The 22,348-nt window shown below is 42.9% G+C and overlaps 1 protein-coding gene across 1 annotated transcript in view; it reads right to left on the reverse strand.

Moving 5' to 3' along the window:
- vps13b (vacuolar protein sorting 13 homolog B) overlaps positions 1 to 22,348 on the reverse strand; it is a 460,668-nt gene that overhangs the window by 118,115 nt on the left and 320,205 nt on the right. The window contains 2 exon segments of the mRNA XM_079694034.1: positions 183 to 597; positions 1,281 to 1,622. Of these exon segments, the coding sequence (XP_079550160.1) occupies positions 183 to 597; positions 1,281 to 1,622 (757 nt within the window).

Consider the following 22,348-nt stretch of genomic DNA (forward strand, 5'->3'; position numbering starts at 1 on the left):
AGAGCCTGACATGTTATGGATATAATGGATTGGTAGCAAAGTTACATTCCCTGTCATTTGCATAGGGTCTATATACCTTAATCAGAGGATTTGAATCCCAACCTTTAGTCATAAGAAATCCCGTAAGAACCTTTTCCCACAGAAACGTTGCCACTCTCCTCTGCTCATCTGGTCTCTCTTACCCAAACACTTGTAGTCAGAGGGGACTCCTCGTAAGGCCACGTCGAAAACAGAGAGCTCCATCCTCTGCTTGCGGTGGTGGCAGCTGAGCAGAGCAGAAGGCTGCATCACCTGGATGTACAGAAGGGGCTCCAGAACCTGGTCCCCCGCCCCTCTCCTCCCCGGCTGCCTCACTATGGTAACACCCAGGGCTTGGCGTGCGGAGGAGCGGCTGGGCGTCGGCAGGCCCCCCAGGGAAAGCAGGCTGCCTCTCAGTAGGGGGGAGGCCGTCTGAGAGTTGTTGCTGTTGAGGATGTCCTCAGCGGTGAGGCCAGCAAGAGAAACCTGGGCCACTGCAGCGGGGTCTGGTGTGGGGGGGGTCGAGGCCGGAGGAGACTCAGGCAGGATCTCAGGCTGGTTCAGAGCACTTTTTCCCACCTGAAGAAGATGTAGGAAGAATATTTATTGAAATTGATTCAATAAGCTGATAACTCACCAGCATCATGCAGTTTACACAGATCATGTTCATGCTATGCATACTGTATATATCTACTGCTTGGAGGAACTGCCGGAAATCAACCTCTTTTTTAAAATAGTTTTATTTATTAGCCACTATCGTATAACATCAGCGATGTCAAATATATATTTTTCAGTCAAAGTATTTTTTGAGTACTAAATGCCTAGGTCAACTATGTTTTTTATTTTGTTTTATTTTATTGGGACAGTATAAAGCTGGTGCCAAGAAGTCTTTCCCTTACACATGAGCCTAGATCACATTAACGTGGACATTGTTTGAGGAGCCGCTTAAAATATACATTACACATGTACATTCAGCTAGATGGGCTGAGACAGATTGAGTGGAATATCACAATTATTCATAGTACAGTACACATCTACAATTTTACAATATAAACAATCAACAAAACTGTTATTAAAAATGTTACAGTTTATTTGAAAGCTGTGTATAATTAAACCTTTGTACTTATAACCCACTACAATACTCACATAATTAACACATATTGCTATTGTGTATAGTTTGAACAACTACACACACATGGACAACTGACAAATCCAGGAAATGACTCAAGAGTGAGTTCCCATGTAACATGTGTTGTGTTTACCTTATCCCCGGGCTCTTTCTTCTCGTGGGTGCCGGGAGTGTCAGACGATGAGGGGAGGGCCTTCGGGGGGCTGGAGCATGCGTAGGTCATGACGGAGAGTCTACTCGCTGTGAGGAAGATGTCGAAGGGGATGAAGCTGAGGTTCTTGGTGATGGTGGAGGTGTGTGAGGGCCGGGCGATGCGGTGGTGGCTGGCCCCGCTCTGCTGCTCGATCTGAACGATGCGGATGCAAGCGCTGTCACTTCCGAAGCCGCTGTCCCTCCCTGTCCCGCTGAGACAGGAGGACGAGTCCACACCTGCTGCTGGGTCCCGGCTGCCATGCTTCTGCTCCAAACCACACACCTGCACACACACAGAGACAGTTAGGCTGTGTTCACTATCAGTGTGTGTGTATGTGTGTGTGTGTGTGTGTGTGTGTGTGTATGTGTGTGTGTGTGTATGTGTGTGTGTGTGTGTGTGTGTGTGTGTGTGTGTGTGTGTGTGTGTGTGTGTGTGTGTGTGTGTGTGTGTGTGTGTGTGTGTGTGTGTGTGTGTGTGTGGCGAGCGTGCAAAGGGAAGCTGCTACCTGTGTACCTCATGGATGTATTAAAATAACTGGATACAGTGAGCAGTGTGCATTATCTCCAACAAAACCAAGATACTGTGTGAGAAGCACAGAGGAGGATCAGAGCATCAAATACAAATCGATGAGAGCATTTTTTATTTTCTTCTTTGTTTCTCGTTTGACTCTACAAGAGGACACTAACCAAATAAATTGCTTGATTGAAACCATATACAAATTGACTGAAGAAGGAGAGCATCAACAAGCAACAGAGACATAAAATGCATGCTTTGTGGTCTTAAAATCATTTTTGCAATTCTTGCAATATTGGAAATGTCTTTAAAAAGGCCTCATCCCGGGAAATCCAGTTGTTTTGTGCAGAGCCTGTGGTATTGTTTTTAAAGCAGCCGAGATTCTTTGCTTGGCTCCAACTAAGGGATGTCGGGAGGGGTCCAGCCATTGTGGCAATAAAAGCTTTAGTGACAGATGATATAAATCAATGTACAGTAGGTTTCAAGCGACAATGCAGGCATCTTTATTCTTCTACCATAGCATGCCATCTTCATGAATATAAACTACTGCACCGACTCCCAGGGGACAGAGATGAGACAACAAATAAAACTAAACGCTACCTACAAAACTATAAATGACTGGACATGTTTAAATGGAACTGACACGTGTGGGTACAAATTGAATAAAAACAAGTGTTTACTTTTAAAATGGGCATGGAATATATTTTAAAATGCTGAGAACAAACTCTTAGAACCTGCCCCACAAAAGCACTTTTTTCATAAACAGTAACATTTAAAAAAATATATAATAGTAAAGATATAACTGAAGTCATAGAAAGCACATGCAAACATGTGAGGCTGCTTCAGTTTGACTAACCACTGCGACATATCAATGAAACACTCGTCCTATAGCTGCAGGTTAGGGTTAGCTGTCAGGTGCGTCATGAAAATAACTATTACCAATTCATCATCATCAGCTCCAATAATGTCCAATCCTGTTACCCCATGATTGAAGCCTTTCCCCCATGTTTCTCATTCATGTTAAAGGGTACAATGCCGTTTCAATTAGCTACTGCTATCTATTGACACTAGTGTGGTCAATTGAAAATAGATGAAATAAAGAGAGAGAGTTTTCAAAAGATGTCTCATCCTATCCCACCCTCGTCTGCTTGAACCTGCACATGGTAACTATTACCACATGTATTCTCAGCAGACCCCCCCCCCCCTTTTCTCTCAACATCACTCCCTTCCACCCACTCCATGAGAATTCCGAATGTATATTATTGCTGTGGCGTAGATAGGGTTTCAAGACCTCCAGGCAAATACTAAACCCACTGGCAGCACATTAGACAGAATACTTGACTTATTAGATATTTCCTATTCTAAACAGTGTCATCAAAGGCTAAGAACAACAGCCATATAAAACGCAGCAGCAGCAGGCCGGCTTGTTCTGTTCTGTTCGTCCAGGCTTCTATAGGCTCAGCCTTGCCAGAGCCCTCTCCTTTCCCTGGTGTAATGAGGACAGGATGTGTGCACTTCTTTTCTGTAGAAATGAAATATTTTCCAAGCGATGGGGAGGGAGTGAAGGCAGAAAAAGGCCTGGGCTTGTCTCCATGTGTGTTGTGTAAGTATCTGAAACTTGTATTGAGGTAAGGAGTTATTTGAAAAGGTATTTAGCAAAGGCAAAATGTCCACTCCTAGGAGCACCCCACATTGAAAGGGACAAATAAGCTGCACAGCAGCTGGGAAACAGTGAGCGCCAGGAGAAACTGCCAGATTCTCTTTACACTTCTCTGCCTCTCTTTCCCAAGCTCAGGCTCCACACATGCATTTACAATTAGAGCAAATACCCCGTCTTCTCTTTAACCACCACTACTAAGAGAGTGCCCCCTAAGCAATTCTTGGACTATATTTAGATATGCTTACAAGCGGAATAATGGATAATGGGGAAGACGATTGGGGGCTTGGAGAAAAAAAGACAATGAGAAGACAAAACACAGCACACAGTTGTTCGTATAGCTTGAAACAATGCATGCAATCAGTGTATTCCTAAACATACACACATGCAGTCAGTTGCTTTTCCAGGTTTTGATCTCAGCTTTGCATTTAAAGAACATTACTGGATTCCTTCCTGTGAAACTGGGTTCAGTTATATTATTCCCATTGCTAACTCACTGGGAAAAAACAGGTATACAGAAAACCTAAACCTGTGGCTCTGTAGTCTATAAGCTTTAACCTTTCGGCAATTTATCCATTGACAGAGGGCAATACATTCAGGATTCAGACATGCAGTATAGCCGTGGGCCTAGTCCCAGCTGAAATCCCCTTTTCCAACCATTACTTTCTATTATATTACAATATTATATGATTGCTGCACTGAAGCACTGTTTCCAGATCCCAATGCAATCTTCCTTAGATCTTGATCATGCGACTACACAGACATACCCCCCACCCCCATCAGCCCATCATGAGGTCATTTCCTCAGAGTCTCTAGGCAGAACATTCTGGAAAATGGAGGATAATCCCCGAAGTGTTAAACCATGAGTCTCCCAAGTGCCAATCATATCATGCAGAGTGCATCTGTACAACTTCTGACCCCAATTTATGTCAGTGTAACTCAAAACAGCTTGGCTTGAGGAAGTCTAATGTGCGGAAGCAAATGTCACATCATCCAAATGCCACCTGTTTACAGTGCTGGCTAGTCCAATACGACAACATCACTTTTACATCTGAATGTGACCTTAAATGTTTCCAGATGAATGAAAATGTGGTATGTGGCCTTCAGGTTCAGAGATCAGGAAAATAGAACTGTGGATGTTTAAAGATGTTAGAGAAGTTCATGATAGTTGACAGGAAAGAATATAATAAATAAAGTCAAAGTAACAAAGAGGACTCTTGTCCATTTCAAAAGTACTACATTTTACAGCGTCAAATCCAAACTGAGGTGTGGATTATAAAAATAAAAGCTTCAAGGTGCTCAAATTAACCTTAGGGATTTGAAAGAAATTCAGAAGGAGATCAAAGGAATAAATATATGTGCACAGTATTGGCACAAAAGACGGGCAACAATTAAAGCATTTTGCTATTTGCCTGTGTTTCATTATTCTTCAATGTAAAACTAATCTATAGAGGTTATCTTATTGAGACGCCAAGCAGGTCTCTTTCTCAGGAGAGACCTGATCAAGATACAACAGGAATACAACACAAAATTACAGACATAAAGGACATTGACAACAAGAAAACAAGACATCAAAGTAAAAAAGCAAGTGAAAAATAGCCAAAGGGATAGTTTTTAACATAACTACAAAAGACAACACTTACTGATTTCTCAAAGATACTTTAAAATCACCTAGGGGATCATGCTTGACAGTTTCAGATCCTGCTACAGCGTGTTCCCGGTTGAGGGGGCAGAGTGGGAGAACGTTGTTTTTTCCATATGGACTGAGGGGATTGAGACAGTGATGGAGTGCTGGAAGCTTAGGCTATGGCAGCACTGTTTATATGACATATGTAGATAGGTGGGCACCAGTCCAAAGATTGATTTACAAATGAAGTTATACCAGAGCAAAGGTCTGCTCATGCTTAATGAAGACCACTTGACTAAATAATTCAGAATTCACGATGTGAAAGTGAAAGATCTTTAACCGGATTAGAATTTCCGAAGTTTTAGTAGGATGTGTGAATGAACTGAAGCAGGAATTATAAAATGCCACTAAAACACAGCAACAACAGGAGAGAACAACAGGGCATCAATATGAATAGTTAATAGTCTGTTGGTGACATAATCAAAAGGGCTGGTGAAAATCGAAAAGGTTGGTTGATTGATATCACTATTAGGTTACAAGAGTGCTAACTGTGGAAGAAGGTCAAGGTGCAGTATAAAAATAACTTCAACGAAGTGACATAGGTCAGAAACACATCATTAGATGGTGGCTGCATGGTTCAAAGAAAAGCTTGAAGTAAGTGGGCACAGAGTTGTCAAAGAGACCCGACACACATTATAGGCTCATTTTTTTTAGGTTACTTCTGTATTATTTCACCTTCTCATGTGTTTCAATCATGGAAATATGTATGCTAGATTATTACCTTTAACAGAAAAGAGAAGACAAGCTGTAATTAGTAGCATGTTTTTAACTAAATGAATGCAGTGGCAGGTGCTTTCAGTAGCAATGGTATGTTTATCAAAGTTTTCCCATGTTCTCTTAAAACTACAGTAGAATATCCACTCATGTTACAAAATCTTTGTACCAGAACGGTTGATCTACTTGCGCGCAGGACGCCTACATGATAATTAAATTCTGTATCTTGACTACATCAGAGTTTGCAGGTTTGACCCCCGCTGTGCTACCCACTATTGTTTACCAGAAACATAAAGCTCACAGTAGGCTTCTATGCTTTTGTGCTGATGGAAGAAATATATGATGCATTAATACCTCAACTTAAAAAAAATTATAACAATAAAGCTTGACTGAATGCCATAAAGACCGAACTTCATTCTCTAATTTTCAAGAGGAAAACAGAGGGCGGAAGACATTTATTATTTGAAATCACCACTATTGGTACGGCATAACAGCGGTCACAAAGCAAAAAAGGGCATCAAAGGCAGTCATTACATACGTTCAACTTTGTCTCAATAACAAAGGCAACCTGCTAAGCACTTTAACTGAACCACAACAAAGAAGCAGTGGAAGTTCGCAACCCTGAAGCACGCAAATGGATACAGAGTGCTTCAGAGTGACTGTCAACTGCACTTTAAACACAGTGCACTCAAAAGCTCAGGGCGCCGAGTGGGGCAATTTTAACAAGCTCCCTCCACTCAGAAATGTTGGTTGGTGGGTTTACCTCTCTGGGGTTTGATAGCATGAGACGCAATATCCTATTTAGTGCTCTCTTCATACAGCCTAGGACCCCATGTGTCCTTAGCCCTTAGTTCTTAATTCGAGAAATAACAATGTGAGATTGAAAGCAGCGATGAATGGGCCCTCGCACATCCATGTACACCAGGGGTACTTGCAGGATGCTGGTAGCGGTGTGTAATTTTCATTTTTATAGAATGATGTTTGTCACATAAGGCCAACTTCCTGTTGACTTTGAATCAATATTGACCTGTTCAAGTCTTCAGGCCGGGACTCTTACCAACCACAATCATTTGGTGCAGTTTGGAGAATGTAAACTCAAGTTACAAGAAAGTTGTGTTAAATGCAGGTGTCTCGAAATGGCAGCGATGCCACGACAAGGGCGTACTACAGTAAGCTTTTAAAAACTTTTGATCTTTATTTTAAAGTTACTGACCAAATGTGAAGTTGACTGGATTTGGTCTGTAGGAGGAGTTTGATAAAGTATGGAGCAAGAAAATTGACATAATACACGGTAATATCACATATCAAATATGTATATCAATATATATATCAAAACGGCTGATTTCCTGTTGTGTTTAGACATATACCCCTACAGACATATTTTAAGTCTATATGTGAAACATTTGCATGAAAAATATCGTAAATCCATGTAACGGTGGGAGGGCTGCTTCGTCAAATGTTTAGGGGCCGCTATTCAGCCACTTGGCCAAATCGAAACAAAAACATCAGTTGACTAAGTTTATCACTGTTAACGAGTGTGCCAAGTTTTGTGTGTGCATGCAAGACTCAGCCCAGGTTCCTGAAGATCTTGACATTGAGCTGACCAAATAGGAATGTGATCTAGTTAACTTGCTGAGACCTGTAATTCCAAGTATATCAACAGCAACTTCCTGTTGCCACTAGGTGGCGCTAACACTATGATTGAATATAGGCCTCTAGATTTATTTAGGGCGAGACCCTCATCAAACATGAAAAGTTGTGACTTTGTTAAGACAAGTTTCAACTGGTTACAACAGTCTCTTTGTTCATGGTGAAGGATAGCCGGGCTGCCACAGATATGCCCAAGTTTCATTATGAAGCTTCGCCCATGTATTTAGGTTATTTGCCCAAATTCCAAAGAGATCTGCATAATCTGCTAGCGGGACGTACACAAATTGTTACTTCATGCTGCCAGCAGGTGGCGCTACATTGATTAGGTAGCATTGGCAAGTATATGTCTTCAGGCCTTGACTCTTATCATCCACAAGAAATGTAGAGCAAATTGGCCAAATACAGCACAAACATTCAAATTCAAAATGGCCGACTTCCTGGTGCAAATGTTGCACCACATCCCATGAATGTATAATAAGAACTGGAAACAGCGTCGGAGGCGAGTCATTCCTATGAGAGCTGCTTGTGACTGCCGATTTGCATCTCTGCCCGATTTGCATTGCGCAAGATAATCCGCCATATTGGACAGCTGCATACGGCAACCCAAATAGGACACTTGACGTCTACACTGCTGCCCAATTTGCAGTTGCAAATTTGTTCCCTCTCTTGGCTCAGTAGAATGAATGGAGAGAGAAAAAATAAATCTGGATTCAGCTTTGAGTGCATTTTACAGCTCTTATGACCTAAACAATTCACACTGGGTAGTTTATTTAGTTTGAAAAAAAATATCCGCTGATTTACAGACGTCTATTTCCCAATGTTAGTCAATGGGAAAAAGTATTTCTGGGCCCAGTGACGTCACGGACTGAAACGTAAATTGTAGTACCACCGTTTGGCCACTACGAATATTTTCCTCAGAGTCCGGAGCACTGCCTGGGGGCTTGCAACATGCTTAACAAACAGTATGTTGTCATATTATGTATAGATATATAAATGGTGTTTGTCACATACTGTAGGGCTTACTTGCTGTTGCCAGTAGGTGGCGCTATGATTAAGTCTCAATGTTGAAAATTAAAAGTCCTCAGGCAGGGACTCTTATCAAGCACAGACGTTTCGAGAAGTGCAGAGACTTTACTTTCAATTTACCAAAATGTCTTAGAATGAACGAATCAAAATTGGCCTATACATGTCTTCAGGCATGGCCCCTTAACAACTGGTGAAGTTTAGAACATTTCCAACCATGTAGAATGAAGTTACATCATTTTCTTTGTTTATGGTGAAGGATACATTCCTACATTATTTGCACAACAGAAGACGTTAAAGTCTGAAACATGTTATTTTGTGTTTCCAGTGGCGCTATGTTGATGAGTGAATATTGGTGTGGTCTTCAGGCCCGGACTCTTATCTCTTATCATCTTTGATAAATTAGAGCATATTGGATTATGTATGATCAAGTGAACTTTCTGATTTACCGATTCTATATGGCGCTAGAGAACATGTGCTTAGCAAAGAGCATGTTGCTCTATACCAGGTGTAGACCACACATCATAATGTTCCTGTTTGTCAAGATAAGGCGGTCTTCCGACTTAGTCCTCAGGCAGGGACTCTTATCAACTAAAAGACAGTGCAGTTTGGAGACCGTCTCACCTTTCTCCACATATGGCATTCATTTTAATATAATCAGTTAACATAAAATACTGGTGCAGTTTTCCAGATATGTGCTACATTGAGTTACTATGAGTGTTTTTATATTACATTTCAAAAAGACATTCATTCCTTTATTAGACAATTCTAACAATTCATCCATCTAGCTTTAGCTTCAATGTCTTTACTGCCCCTATTTCGTTTATCATATGACTGATATCTTGTTTATCGCTAATGATGGAAATATTTGGTGATAAACGCCTTGCTTCAACACCCAATTCCAGCCAAGACATTATGCCGGATGAACAGAGAAAGTCTGTGTATCATTTCTGAGTGCTTACATCATGACGGTCAGCCACTTTCCCCCTGTTTGTTTTTACAAACACACTTGTGGTGTTAATCTAGAAATGGTCCGCTGCCATGTTTGAACACTTCCTTCACTGACTAATACAACTACATTGCATTGTGCTTATATAAACAGCATGTGTTATTATAACGACATGGGGTGATTCCTGCGTGTCCTCACAATCACCCCTAACCTAAGCACTGGGTTTGATTGGTGGATCTGAATCAGGGTTCCAGTTTTGATGGTGGATATTTTGAGGAGGACTGAACCCAAACGTCTCCTTAAAGTGTTACTGTCTGTCAGACCGTTTAAATCATTCTTGATTGCCAAAGCTTACGAGCAGCGGCATTGGTTTGGCCTGGTGTCGTACTGGGAAGAACTCCGTCTTAAACCCAGCACAATGCTGCAGCCTGCTTAATGTCAGCGCTCTAGATCCAGCTCTGCTTTGCTAACCAATGGCAATCCGCACTCTTTTTGTGGCAAAAATATTTATAAGCAATCTAATGTCGTGCAGGGATAGAATCAAATAGTTTTTGAAGTCCAATCAATTCTCAAGCAGAGGTTTTTGGCTGCCACAACCCAGAGCCAGATTTCTGTTGAGCAGCATGCTGTAGCCCCCCAGATGGACCGCATTAACTCACCCTTTTTACTATTTTTCTTTTTATTCTCCAGCCTTTATCATTGAGCATCTTTGATTTTGAGCCAGGGCTTTTGTAAGCCATAAAGCATCTGCAGACATCTCTGGATTCAGAGATTCTTGTCTGTTCATCTTTCCTTTGTTTTCTGGGTTAGGTGTTTCACAGGCGTTCCTCTATTTAGACCAGCCATTTCCTACTCAGTCCTCGCCTCTGCTCACTTCTCCTCCCGTAGGTATTTCCGGATGGAAAGTGTTCCAGCTGACCCTGAGCTTCAGGAATGTCAACATGCATAAATTGTTACTGTCAAACGGATGTTTGTTTTCCCCCCTGTATGTCACATGGCATCAGGGGAACAAAGTGTTGTACATAATAAGCAAAATATTTGGGAGCAGAGTGGAAGCGAGGAACCTATTGAAATCCTTAAAGTGGAGCGGAGAACAACTGGCTCCCATTAGCCGCTTACGTCCCTATTTAGGTTTGAGATTTGTGTGGGCGTAATTGTTTAATCTAATGAGAGGGCAGGGTGGGGGGGGGGGGGGAGGGTGAGAGGTGCAGGGTGGGGAGGGCAGGGTTGGGGGGGGCAGGGTGGGGAGGGCAGGTGGACGAGGACTGTGAGAGGTGCTGCCTGCACCCTGGGGAGTCTGCACACACACACACACACACACACACACACACACACACACACACACACACACACACACACACACACACACACACACACACACACACACACACACACACACACACACACACACACACACACACACACACACACACACACACACACACACACACACACACACACACACACACACACACGCATGGCTGAGACACATTGGAAACACACACCAGCCTGTATACACATTCAGAAACGAGCACACACACACAAATACGTGCAAAAGACCGCATACAAAATCAAAGAGCAGCGTGAAGACAGGAACAATCCTGTCTCTCTGTCTATTTACAGAGCTGAAATCAGAAGAGGAAAATCTTCTTTTAATTTCTCTCTGGATATGTTGCCGGGTCTGAGTGAGACAAAGGCTCTGATGTGCTGCATGTTAGGCTCTCAAAGGAGAATGATGCAAGACCCCCTGTCCCCTCATCTGGGTTTGTTGGGAGGGCCTCGAAAAGGGGGGCCGGGAGGGGATACATCAGTAGAAAATAAAACCCAAGATAAGACACAGAAGAAAAAGTTAAGCTGACTAGATATACCCACAGTATAACCATTTCAGGATCCTTAGGCTGCATTAGTCAGAATTGAGAATTTTATTTTTAAAAGAACACCTGTAATTCATTTTAAGTAATTGCTCGCAGGTAAGTGTTTCTGTTCTGGCTGAAGTTCTTGCAACTCAAATAAACACAAGAATGGTAGTGAACTGATCCAAGTGTTGGAATATGTGAGGTGCATGCATTTACTCATCTTTGTCAAGCACATCTGACTCATCAAAGCAGCTTCAAACAGAGAAACGGAAACAGTTGACGCATAAAATCAAACCCACCACTGAGCAGTCTCAGTAGTTCAGTAAACCACAGCACTTGCAAAAACATAAATATATATATTTATATATAAATGTATATATATATATATATATACACACACTTGAGTCCTCTGTACAGGAACCAATACTCTCCATCACCTGTTATTCTAGGTGGAATCTTGCTTATACAGGTGTAAAGAAAAGATCAGTGTCCTCTTATTACCTCTTCAGACAAGACATTTGTTTTTTTTTACTGCACAAAGTCTATGGTACTGTATTTGTGTACGTATGTGTGTGTATTAGTTGGCCTGGGGTGCCCTGCCTTTACTCTCCCGGGTCTGTGACCCAGGTTCCCTTGCAGGCAGAGAGAGAGGGCAGTCCTGACTTCTCCTCACCTGAATAGACATCCGATCCCAGGGTTCACGGTGGGGCCCTCTGCCTTTCCTCAAAGGCGCCATTTGTTTCCCTGCTCTAATAGAATTCCTACCTTTGTGATTTTATCAGGAGCTTTTACGCCAATTTTTCCAAAACCGATTGAGGAGAGCGTAAATTCAGTTTCCAAGTGGCCAATTTAAGAATGTGCCAAGGCTATGCCTGTGAAGAAGGTTGGGGTTGGGGGGGCTGAACAGGCAAGGTGAGTTGTTATGACTGGCTGTCAATTACCAGTTGATTCACACAGGAGGGTCAGAGAGACATGAACAAAAAAAAGCAAAAGAAGTGCAGTGAGATGAATACTGCCTATGAAAATATGTATGTTTAAGATAAGCTGAGAAAACGAAGCTTACTTAACAGATGTAAGGCAGCCAAAATGGAAAAGGAGATTGCTGTGCAGGGAGCCTTATTTATTATTGCTCTGAGCAGCAACAGGGCGAAGGAAAATAGTGCTAAGCAGGATGGGAAGAGGTCAGGGTGAAAGGGATCTGGCCCTCAGAGAGGGTTAATAGCCAGGTCGACTGGTGAAGAGCTGACCTCTAAGGAACGACTGCTCCCACATGTACGGTACACATGCATTGCAGAGAGCCAGGAACCAAAGTAAACAGGATTCAGACTCTTTCTCTCACTGTCATCTCTGTGGGTTTCTCCCTCTGTCATTTGGACCTCCTCACTCAAGCGGTCTCTACTCTCATACAATCTCTCTTCCATGCTTTGGGTTTTCACTCTCATCACATGTCTCCCTTTTTCTTTTGGCCAGCATCACATCAAAGCTCCCGTGACACCTCACTGTCCTGGAGAGGCCGGAGGTTGAGAGATAAATATCAGTTCTCAAAGACTCAACTGCTACGAAACAATAAGAAACACTCATCACAGAGGAGCGGCCTTGGAAGTGGTTTACTTTAAACATACATAGACAAGGGGCCAGCCCAAGGTCGCATACTGAGCCATGCATGTCAACAACACCCTGGCTAAGATAAGCCATCTTATGTGCGTTAGACATTCAACTAATATTCCTACATGAAAGTTAGCTAAATTGTTATACAACAGGGCAGAATAGGTTACCAAGCTTCCATTCTCCCGCGGTGTAACAATTAGTAGCACTGAGAGCGAGGACTGGGCTGCAGAAATGTCTTCATTTGTTTCACAGGCTTTATTTATTTATTTTTATGCAAGTGTAGGGAGATTCAATGTGTCTTTGCCGGAAGTTGATCTACAACATAGAATTCTTTCTCAAAACACAACTAAATATAACAACTACTAAACCATTTTTAAATCTATAAAACACTTATACAACATAAAATGACCTTCACTGTCCAAATGCATGTAACTGCAGTTGAGTGTGGTTATGTGGATTATGTGGAGAAAGAAAACACATGCAGCAGTAAAACACTGCGTCCTTCCCACTAATAACCTAGACTGCTTTCCAAACCCACTGACAAACCAGAGCAGCTACCAAGCAGCGGGCCTGCTGCACGTTCCTCCTCCAGCCTGCTGCACGTTCCTCCTCCAGCCTGCGGCACGTTCCTCCAGCCTGCTGCACATTCCTCCTCCAGCCTGCGGCACGTTCCTCCAACCTGCTGCACGTTCCTCCTCCAGCCTGCGGCACGTTCCTCCAACCTGCTGCACGTTCCTCCTCCAGCCTGCTGCACATTCCTCCTCCAGCCTGCGGCACGTTCCTCCAACCTGCTGCACGTTCCTCCTCCAGCCTGCTGTACGTTCCTCCTCCAGCCTGCTGCACGTTCCTCCTCCAACCTGCTGCAAGTTCCTCCACGCTGCACGTTCCTCCAGCCTGCTGCACGTTTCTCCAGCCTGCTGCACGTTCCTCCAGCCTGCTGCACGTTCCTCCAGGCTGCTGTACATTCCTCGAGCCTGCTGCAAGTTCCTCCAGCCTGCTGCAAGTTCCTCCTCCAGCCTGCTGCACGTTCCTCCTCCAGCCTGCTGCACGTTCCTCCTCCAGCCTGCTGCACGTTCCTCCTCCAGCCTGCTGCACGTTCCTCCTCCAGCCTGCTGCACATTCCTCCTCCAGCCTGCTGCACATTCCTCCTCCAGCCTGCTGCACGTTCCTCCAGCCTGCTGCACGTTCCTCCTCCAGCCTGCTGCACGTTCCTCCGGCCTGTTGCGCGTTCCTCCAGCCTGCTGCACATTCCTCCAGCCTGCTGCACATTCCTCCTCCAGCCTGCTGCACATTCCTCCTCCAGCCTGCTGCACATTCCTCCTCCAGCCTGCTGCACGTTCCTCCTCCAGCCTGCTGCACGTTCCTCCAGCCTGCTGCACGTTCCTCCTCCAGCCTGCTGCACGTTCCTCCAGCCTGCTGCACGTTCCTACAGCCTGCTGCACGTTCCTACAGCCTGCTGCACGTTCCTCCAGCCTGCTGCACGTTCCTCCTCCAGCCTGCTGCACGTTCCTCCTCCAGCCTGCTGCACGTTCCTCCTCCAGCCTGCTGCACGTTCCTCCAGCCTGCTGCACGTTCCTCCAGCCTGCTGTACGTTCCTCCAGCCTGATGCACGTTCCTCCAGCCTGCTGCACGTTCCTCCAGCCTGCTGCACGTTCCTCCAGTCTGCTGCACGTTCCTCCAGCCTGCTGCACGTTCCTCCAGCCTGCTGCACGTTCCTCCAGGCTGCTGCACGTTCCTCCAGCCTGCTGCACGTTCCTCCAGCCTGCTGCACGTTCCTCCAGCCTGCTGTACGTTCCTCCAGCCTGCTGTACGTTCCTCCAGTCTGCTGCACGTTCCTCCAGCCTGCTGTACGTTCCTCCACGCTGTACGTTCCTCCAGCCTGCTGTACGTTCCTCCACGCTGTACGTTCCTCCAGTCTGCTGCACGTTCCTCCAGCCTGCTGTACGTTCCTCCACGCTGTACGTTCCTCCAGCCTGCTGCAGTGCTGCACGTTCATCCACGCTGGACGTTCCTCCAGCCTGCGGCACATTCCTCCAGCCTGCGGCACGTTCCTCCAGCCTGCTGCACGTTCATCCACGCTGTACGGTCCTCCTCACAGCGCTGAAACAGTCTCTGCTCTGCTGTTCCATCTGCGTTAGTCCAGCTCTGCGTCAGAGTGCAGCTTAAATAGTTCAGTAATATCTACACACTGTCAGTTTCTATCAGTCTCCAGAGGAGTACCCCTCTCCCTAGTCAGCCAGCTAGCTTAAACTAGCCAGCTCTTGAAGGAGCAACCCTTTTTCTACCAGGGGCTGTGCCAGTCCACCAGGAAGAACAGAGACGAGTGAGAGGAACAAGACGACAAGCATGGAAAGGAGAGTGAGACAAAAGAGGAATCAAAGATGAGTTGGATGCTGCAGGTGATTGAGAGTTAAAGATAAAGGTGGTAGATAGTATGTAGCCTCACAGTGCCAACATATGTAGTGATTGATTCACAAAGGAAAGAAAACAAATGGGAGAGGAGGAACAGAGATAAGGCAGGTAATGGCTGATTGAGAGGTTTTCCCCATGTGTGCTTACTAAAAACTGTAATCCAGAGGTTCCTGTGAGGCCTGATACCTTCTCCTAAGCGTGGGTGTGTGCACTGGCATCAGTGTGTGTGTGTGTGTGTGTGTGTGTGTGTGTGTGTGTGTGTGTGTGTGTGTGTGTGTGTGTGTGTGTGTGCGTGTGCGTGTGCGTGTGCGTGTGCGTGGATGAAGGTTGGAGGAAGTCTAAAACCCTGTTTCCCATGCGTGTAATCATCCCAGGATGAGGTGGAGGATGAAGCCGGGCGGGACTTCCCCTGCACCAGAGGGTATTTTTCTCTCACTGTGGTACAAGCACATGGCTGACCCAGGCTGCCTCTGCCTGTGAGGGACAGGGACATAGTAACATGGGACCAGGGAAGTCATATTTTAAATGTTCTATTCTGGATTTTAACCAGTTTGCTGGGACATTACTAAAATACTTTGGGAGCTTGTCATTGTGGCATCAGCATGACAGCCAGACAGCGATGCCAATGATGAGAGGTTACACTATAACATTTGCTCAAAGGGACTGGATAATGGTGTCACACCCTGACAGAATCTTAAAAGCTGGTGTCATGTCGGATTGCTTCAGTGATCATTCAATTGTTTATTGTGTATGGAAAATCAAATTAATTAAACTACCTCCAAAACTAGTCAAAATCAGACAATATAAAAAATTGAATGTTGATTTATTTATTAATGATGTTGTTGCCCTTAATTGGGACAGATTTCAACTAATACCTTTTGTACAAGATGTTTGGGATTTTCTGCATAAAGAGCTCACTGATGTCATGAACAAACATGCACCTGTGAGAACGGTTAAGGTCAAAGGTCAACATCTCCCTTGGATCAGTTCTGAACTCATCAGTCTCTTTAGGGAAAGGGATAAAGCATGGTCGATATATCGTCATTCAAGAACTATAGCCGATTGGGAAGTATACAGGCATCTTCGAAATCTGAGTAAAACCAAAACCCGAAATGCTAAATCGAACTACTATAAAGAATCTCTCACATCGGACTTTAAGAATCCCAAGCAATTTTGGACTAAAATTCAATCTATTTTAAATAAATCAGGTAAACATTCTATTAATAAAATAAGAACTGCTGATACAATAATTCATGATCCATTATCCATTGCCCAAATATTTAATCAGCATTTCGCTGATTCGTTTCACACTACTATCTGACTCCTATTTGGCGACTGGTATTTCTAATAGTAACTCATACTGCAACAGTTCTTTTTCTTTTAAGAAGATTCTACCACACAAAGTTCATAATGCTATCACAGAATTAAGGGTGGATGGCAGTGCAGGACTCGATGGTATAGAAAACAGGTTCATAAAATTGGCGTCCCATATTCTCATGTACCCACTTGCTGATTTGTTCAACCTGTCTTTGTCCACCTGTGAGTTGCCGACTATTTGGAAATCTGCACGCATCATTCCACTGCATAAAGGTGGTGATTTACTTGGTACAAGTAATTATAGACCAATCTCTATAATCTAATTATAATCTAATTCTATTTCCAAAGTTTTGGAGAACTGTCACATTATTTGCAAAGTTTTGGAGAACTGTCACATTATCTCAATACTTATAATATTTTATCTCCGGTTCAATCTGGTTTCAGGCCTAATCACTCCACAACAACTGCCCTACTTAAATTTACAAATGACTTGTACTCTGCTGCAGATGATGGTGAACTCACAGGTGCCATTTTTATTGACTTGACAAAAGCCTTTGATTTCGTTGATCAATATCTGCTCTTGGATAAACTTCACGGCATTGGCCTTTCTAATAATACAGTGTTATGGTTTAACTCATACCTTCACAGTAGAAAGCAATGTGTGGTTGTTAATGGAAAACAGTCTGACCTGTTGATCCAACAAAAGGGTGTACCCCAAGGATAAACTCTGGGCCCACTTCTGTTCTCTATTTACATAAATGATTTATCTTCTTGTCTCTTAATTTATTAATTGTTGTACTCACCTTTATGCTGATGACACTGTCATATATACATCCAAATCAGATTTTTCACAAATTCAGATCTCTCTTCAATCGGATTTTAATATCTTACAGGACTGGCTATCACACAATAAACTACTGCTTAACAAAACAAAATCTTATACCATGGTCTTTGGTACCAGGCAGAAGCTCAAATCCAAACCTAATGTAGTAATAACATGTAAGGATGGCACTTCTCTGCATAAAGTCGATAGCTTTAAATATCTTGGTGTATGGCTAGACTCTGAACTTTCATTTAAACTACATATAAAGCATGTAATACAAAAAGTCAATTACGGAATCAGTGTTTTACACCGCTCACGCAATTGTTTTACGCTCAGTGTCCGAAAGGGAATTGCTTCTCAACTTATTCTTCCGATTATGGACTATTGTGATGTTGTCTACCAAAATGCACATAAATCAGATCTTGCTCCACTCAACATAGCCTACAATAGACCATGCAGATTTGTTCTTGGTTGTCCTTTTCGTACACATCACTGCATAATGTATAACCAACTTAAATGGCCTTCTTTAAATGTAAGAAGACACATGCATTGGCTTCAGCTGATATTTAAATGCATTTATCTTAACTATCCCCCTTATTTAAAGCAGTATGTTGTACCCTACTCACCAAATCATCAAGTTAGACATTCTGTTCAGATTTATTTCTCTGTCCCCTCTGCAAAAAAATTGATTGGCAGAAGAGCGTTCATGTTCAAAGCCCCAACTGACTGGGATACTTTACCTGCTGCTATTAGATCTCTTGCATCATTGGGTATATTTAAACATGCATTGTTATCTCACTTTCAACTGGTCTGTACTTGTTATTAACTGATATTGATGAAACTGATTTGCTCGACTGTCTCAAATTGTAATGATTGTGTGCATTGCTTGAATTTCACTTAAAAGACTGTATGTGGTTTGTCTTGTGTGTCATGTTTTGCATTTTGTCTTGTTTATGTATGCCTATAAGTTGTTGCTACTGTATTGTCGGGACCCCCTTGAAAACGAGATGGTGCATCTCAAGGGGTTTATTGAGGTATCAAATAAACCATTTGATTTGTGTTCTTTCTGTGGAGAAAAAAGTGGTGATTTACAGCCTGGAAGGAGGAGCTGCCGGGAAAGATGAAGACGTGCACACTTTTACGGTCTAGAACTTCTCAAATAATGTAAATTGTAGATCTGACACACATAACTCAAACTAACCAAAACACACAGGTCAGCTGTTCAGGCAATAAGCAGTATTACAGTACTGGCAAATCACAGGCCGCAGGCAGATACAATGTGGGGACCATGTGTTTGCATGTGTATGCACATGTGTGTGTGAGGGTATACATTTGTGTGTTGCTGGGTGACAGTGCCGATGACAGAGCGGTGAGATAAGTCCCAGAAGCCGCCCTATCATCTATTCATAGCTCCCTGACTGTGGGACCTCCTGCTGCTGAAAGCTGCCTGATCTCAACCCAGCCTTACTTTATCATCATTAAAATCGAGCTTAAACACAGAGGAGAAGTCAAACTGGGACGGACTGTGGCTAATGCTGCAATAAACATCCAATAATGCTTTGACACAAAGAGCAACAAATCTGCCTTTGGACGGCTTAGAAATCATGTTGCCATTGCTTTGCATCTGCATTTTGATTAAAGCAATGCACAATGACACATAATGATTATGAGAAAATTAAAATGTTGGATAGCGTCTGCATGTACGTATTCGAGTGTAATAATACAAGTGTGTGTGAGAGTGGCTAGATCCTCTTTTAAAAACAGCAGACATTCACACAAGGCTCACACATATTGCCCACGCGCCTGGCTCCTCTCAGCACTGCCAGGGAACCAAAAGCCCCAACAAAACAAATTCATTAACCCAGACAATAAAACACAGCTGTGAGGGGCGAGAGGAACTGTTTGAGATCAGTGTCCAGGATCAGGGAGAATCTGCAACTTTACAATAAGACTACCCTTATAAAGGATTCATAAAGGGTTTAGAATTAGGTTATGAATTAGGTTGTTATAAACCAGTTCTAGTTTTCATACATCAACACAGGCTCACTATTTGGCAAGATGACTTAGCCTAGCTTACTTCGCCTTCTTCATCAGCCAACATCCTTGGTATCTGTTGTTCACTGAGTTGATTCCCCCCATCCATCTTGATGTTTCTTGGCATCTCTTTATAACCATTTATTTACGAGTTACTAACATTTATAGTTGCCAAAAGGGAGCCTTGTAAAGTGTAAAACACATTCCCATTTATTAATGAGTTACTACCATTTCTAATAAGGCTTAGCAGTACAGATAAATGTGGGCTCACTATTTGGCAAGCAACCGGTCACAGTTGGCCTGTTTATCTCATGTCTTATAAAAGCTTATTAAGGATTTATAAAGTGTTCACAACCTAATTAATAAATGGATTTCAAACTATTCATAGACCCTTTATAAGGGTAGTCTTATTGTAAAGTGCTACCCAATCTGTTCAGGGCAAACAGAAAGTTCTCAAATTGTCTAAGAAAGAAACAAATCAAAATCAAAAAGAAAGGAAAAGATGTGCATAATAGAGAGTGAGTAAGAACAGTGTTTCATTTGAACCATTGCTGGGGACAGAGCTGCCTGAGAGCGGGGAGGCTTTACTGAAGCACAAACTTACAAAGAATTCCCCTGCACCACTGATCCAGGATCTGCTTTTAATTGAATCCTTTGAACAGGTTGTATAAAGGAAGTACAAACAAAGCTGTCAAATATTATAAATATCATTATAGAAGTTGGGTTTGAATTCAGAAAGAAAAGAAGAAGAAAGAAAGATACATGCACCAAATCCAGATTATGATCTTGTGGAAACTGGGAATGGAAATACATCTGAGTTGCATGATTATTATTTGTAAGCTGTTAGCAGGGGGTGGACAGCCATCTGGTTTATTATATCAAGTTAGTCTATTCTCACTACATTTAAAACCTTTACCTGTTCCAGATTGATACTCCAAACAATGTCAATGCACATATTACTGATATTATTTGATTGTGGTGTGTCAAATGTGTTGGTGGGGGGAGACAGGCTGCCGGCAGAGCACACTGCGAGTGAAGTGAAGCTGGGGTCTGTAGTTAAAGTCACCACCAGAGGGCTCTGCAGCTCATAGAATGAGCTTCTGATCATTGGTTAGTCACACTGCCCCCCCTTCAGTGGGCCTGGCCAAGCAGCCGGACACACGCAGCCGCCAAAAGACTTACGACACCGAGATAGATGGAGGTTCAAATACTTTTACAGTGAGTGTCCAAAAAGTCAAAGCAAAAGCACATTTATCCAGGAAAAGCTCCATGCTCTGCAGCTGCACAGAGGTGAAGACACACACTGACTGACCTCAGTGTTAATGATACTGTTGTGCTCCATTATGGCACTACTATAAAACAGAATGGGTAAAAAACATGGTACAGTGCACCTGAAATGAATATGGTATAATAAAAGTGAGAGTTTCCAACAACTGTGACAAAAAGGAAATATTAAAGGAAAGCTTAGGAATTTTCCCAAGCATATATTCTACATTGTTCAATAGTAGATGGATGATCATTATATTACATCACTCTGTACCCGTGGGTCATTTACATTTCACTCAAACCAGCTGAAGGTAACAATAACACAGTTGGATTTCGGAACAAAAATGTGACCATTCCAATCTCTGGATTAACTAGGAAACATGGCTGGGACAAAAACATAACACTTAGCAGCTACTGTCACAGTGCCGTTGAGCAATACCAGTAATCCCCAGCTCTTCAGGTTTTAGTTGCTCAGCACAAATGCACAGAAAAAGTGTAATCACACAGGAAGGGTTTTGTTGTGGTTTAGGTGTTTGCCTTGAGAAATAAAGGTACAAAATAAATAAATACATTCATAGAGTAAAGCTGAATCTTTTTTTGTGTGCATTGATTTCTAATTTCTCTAACCTTTGCCAATGGACCTCCCAGAATAGCAGCTTTCTGAACTGACTTGAACCTGGATGAACCCTCTGCAGCCGTTAGCTGCCCCTCAACAGAATCAAGCCATGAATCACTAAAAGTCAGGGGTGAGGGCTCCGAGATCACCCAAATGAAAACCAGATGCACCACTAGCACCTCCTTAGGACTAACTGTATAAACAACTAAATAAATGAAAAAATAAAGAAGCCCGCTAACTTAAAAAAATGTCTTCTCTCATTCGTTTATACAGTGTTGCACTTAAAAATCTGACAAACACAATCGACTTGATTGTAAGAATTTATTTACATTTTGTTTTGCTTCAAGGTTTGCTCTGTGAATGAACATGAAGCAATAGTAATGCTGCTTGTATTGTCACTATGAATTGATAAAGCACATTCATAATGGCAGCAGAAACAAAAAGCGATCCCTGTTTTTGTGTTGGAAAAACACATTTTCCAACAAATCCGACTAAATTACTTCATGAAAGCCTCTACAAGGTCTGAGTCATCTGATGCATTCGCTGCACGTCAGTACATACATCCTCTCAAAAAGAATCCCAAGAAAAGATAGAAGTAAATCACCTCTGACTTAATCTAACCCCACTCCCCCTTCTTCTCTCCCCTGTCCCCTTCCCTCCTCTACGACTCCCATCTCACCACAGCTGGTAAATATTGTTATATTGTGTTCCATTAGAATGCTTTATTAAGCGCTCAGACGGGGCAAATGGCGCCTTGGAGCTCCCTATCCTGTAAACAATAGGAAGTGCCCTGAAAGCTGCAGCTGAGTACAGCACAGTAAAGTAAGGTCACATGAGATAACCGCCTTACTCCGAGTGAGTAAATATTTAAATGTTTTACAGC

This window comes from Notothenia rossii (genome assembly GCF_949606895.1).
Source record: "Notothenia rossii genome assembly, chromosome: 7".
In the NCBI taxonomy this organism is placed as follows: Eukaryota; Metazoa; Chordata; class Actinopteri; order Perciformes; family Nototheniidae; genus Notothenia; species Notothenia rossii.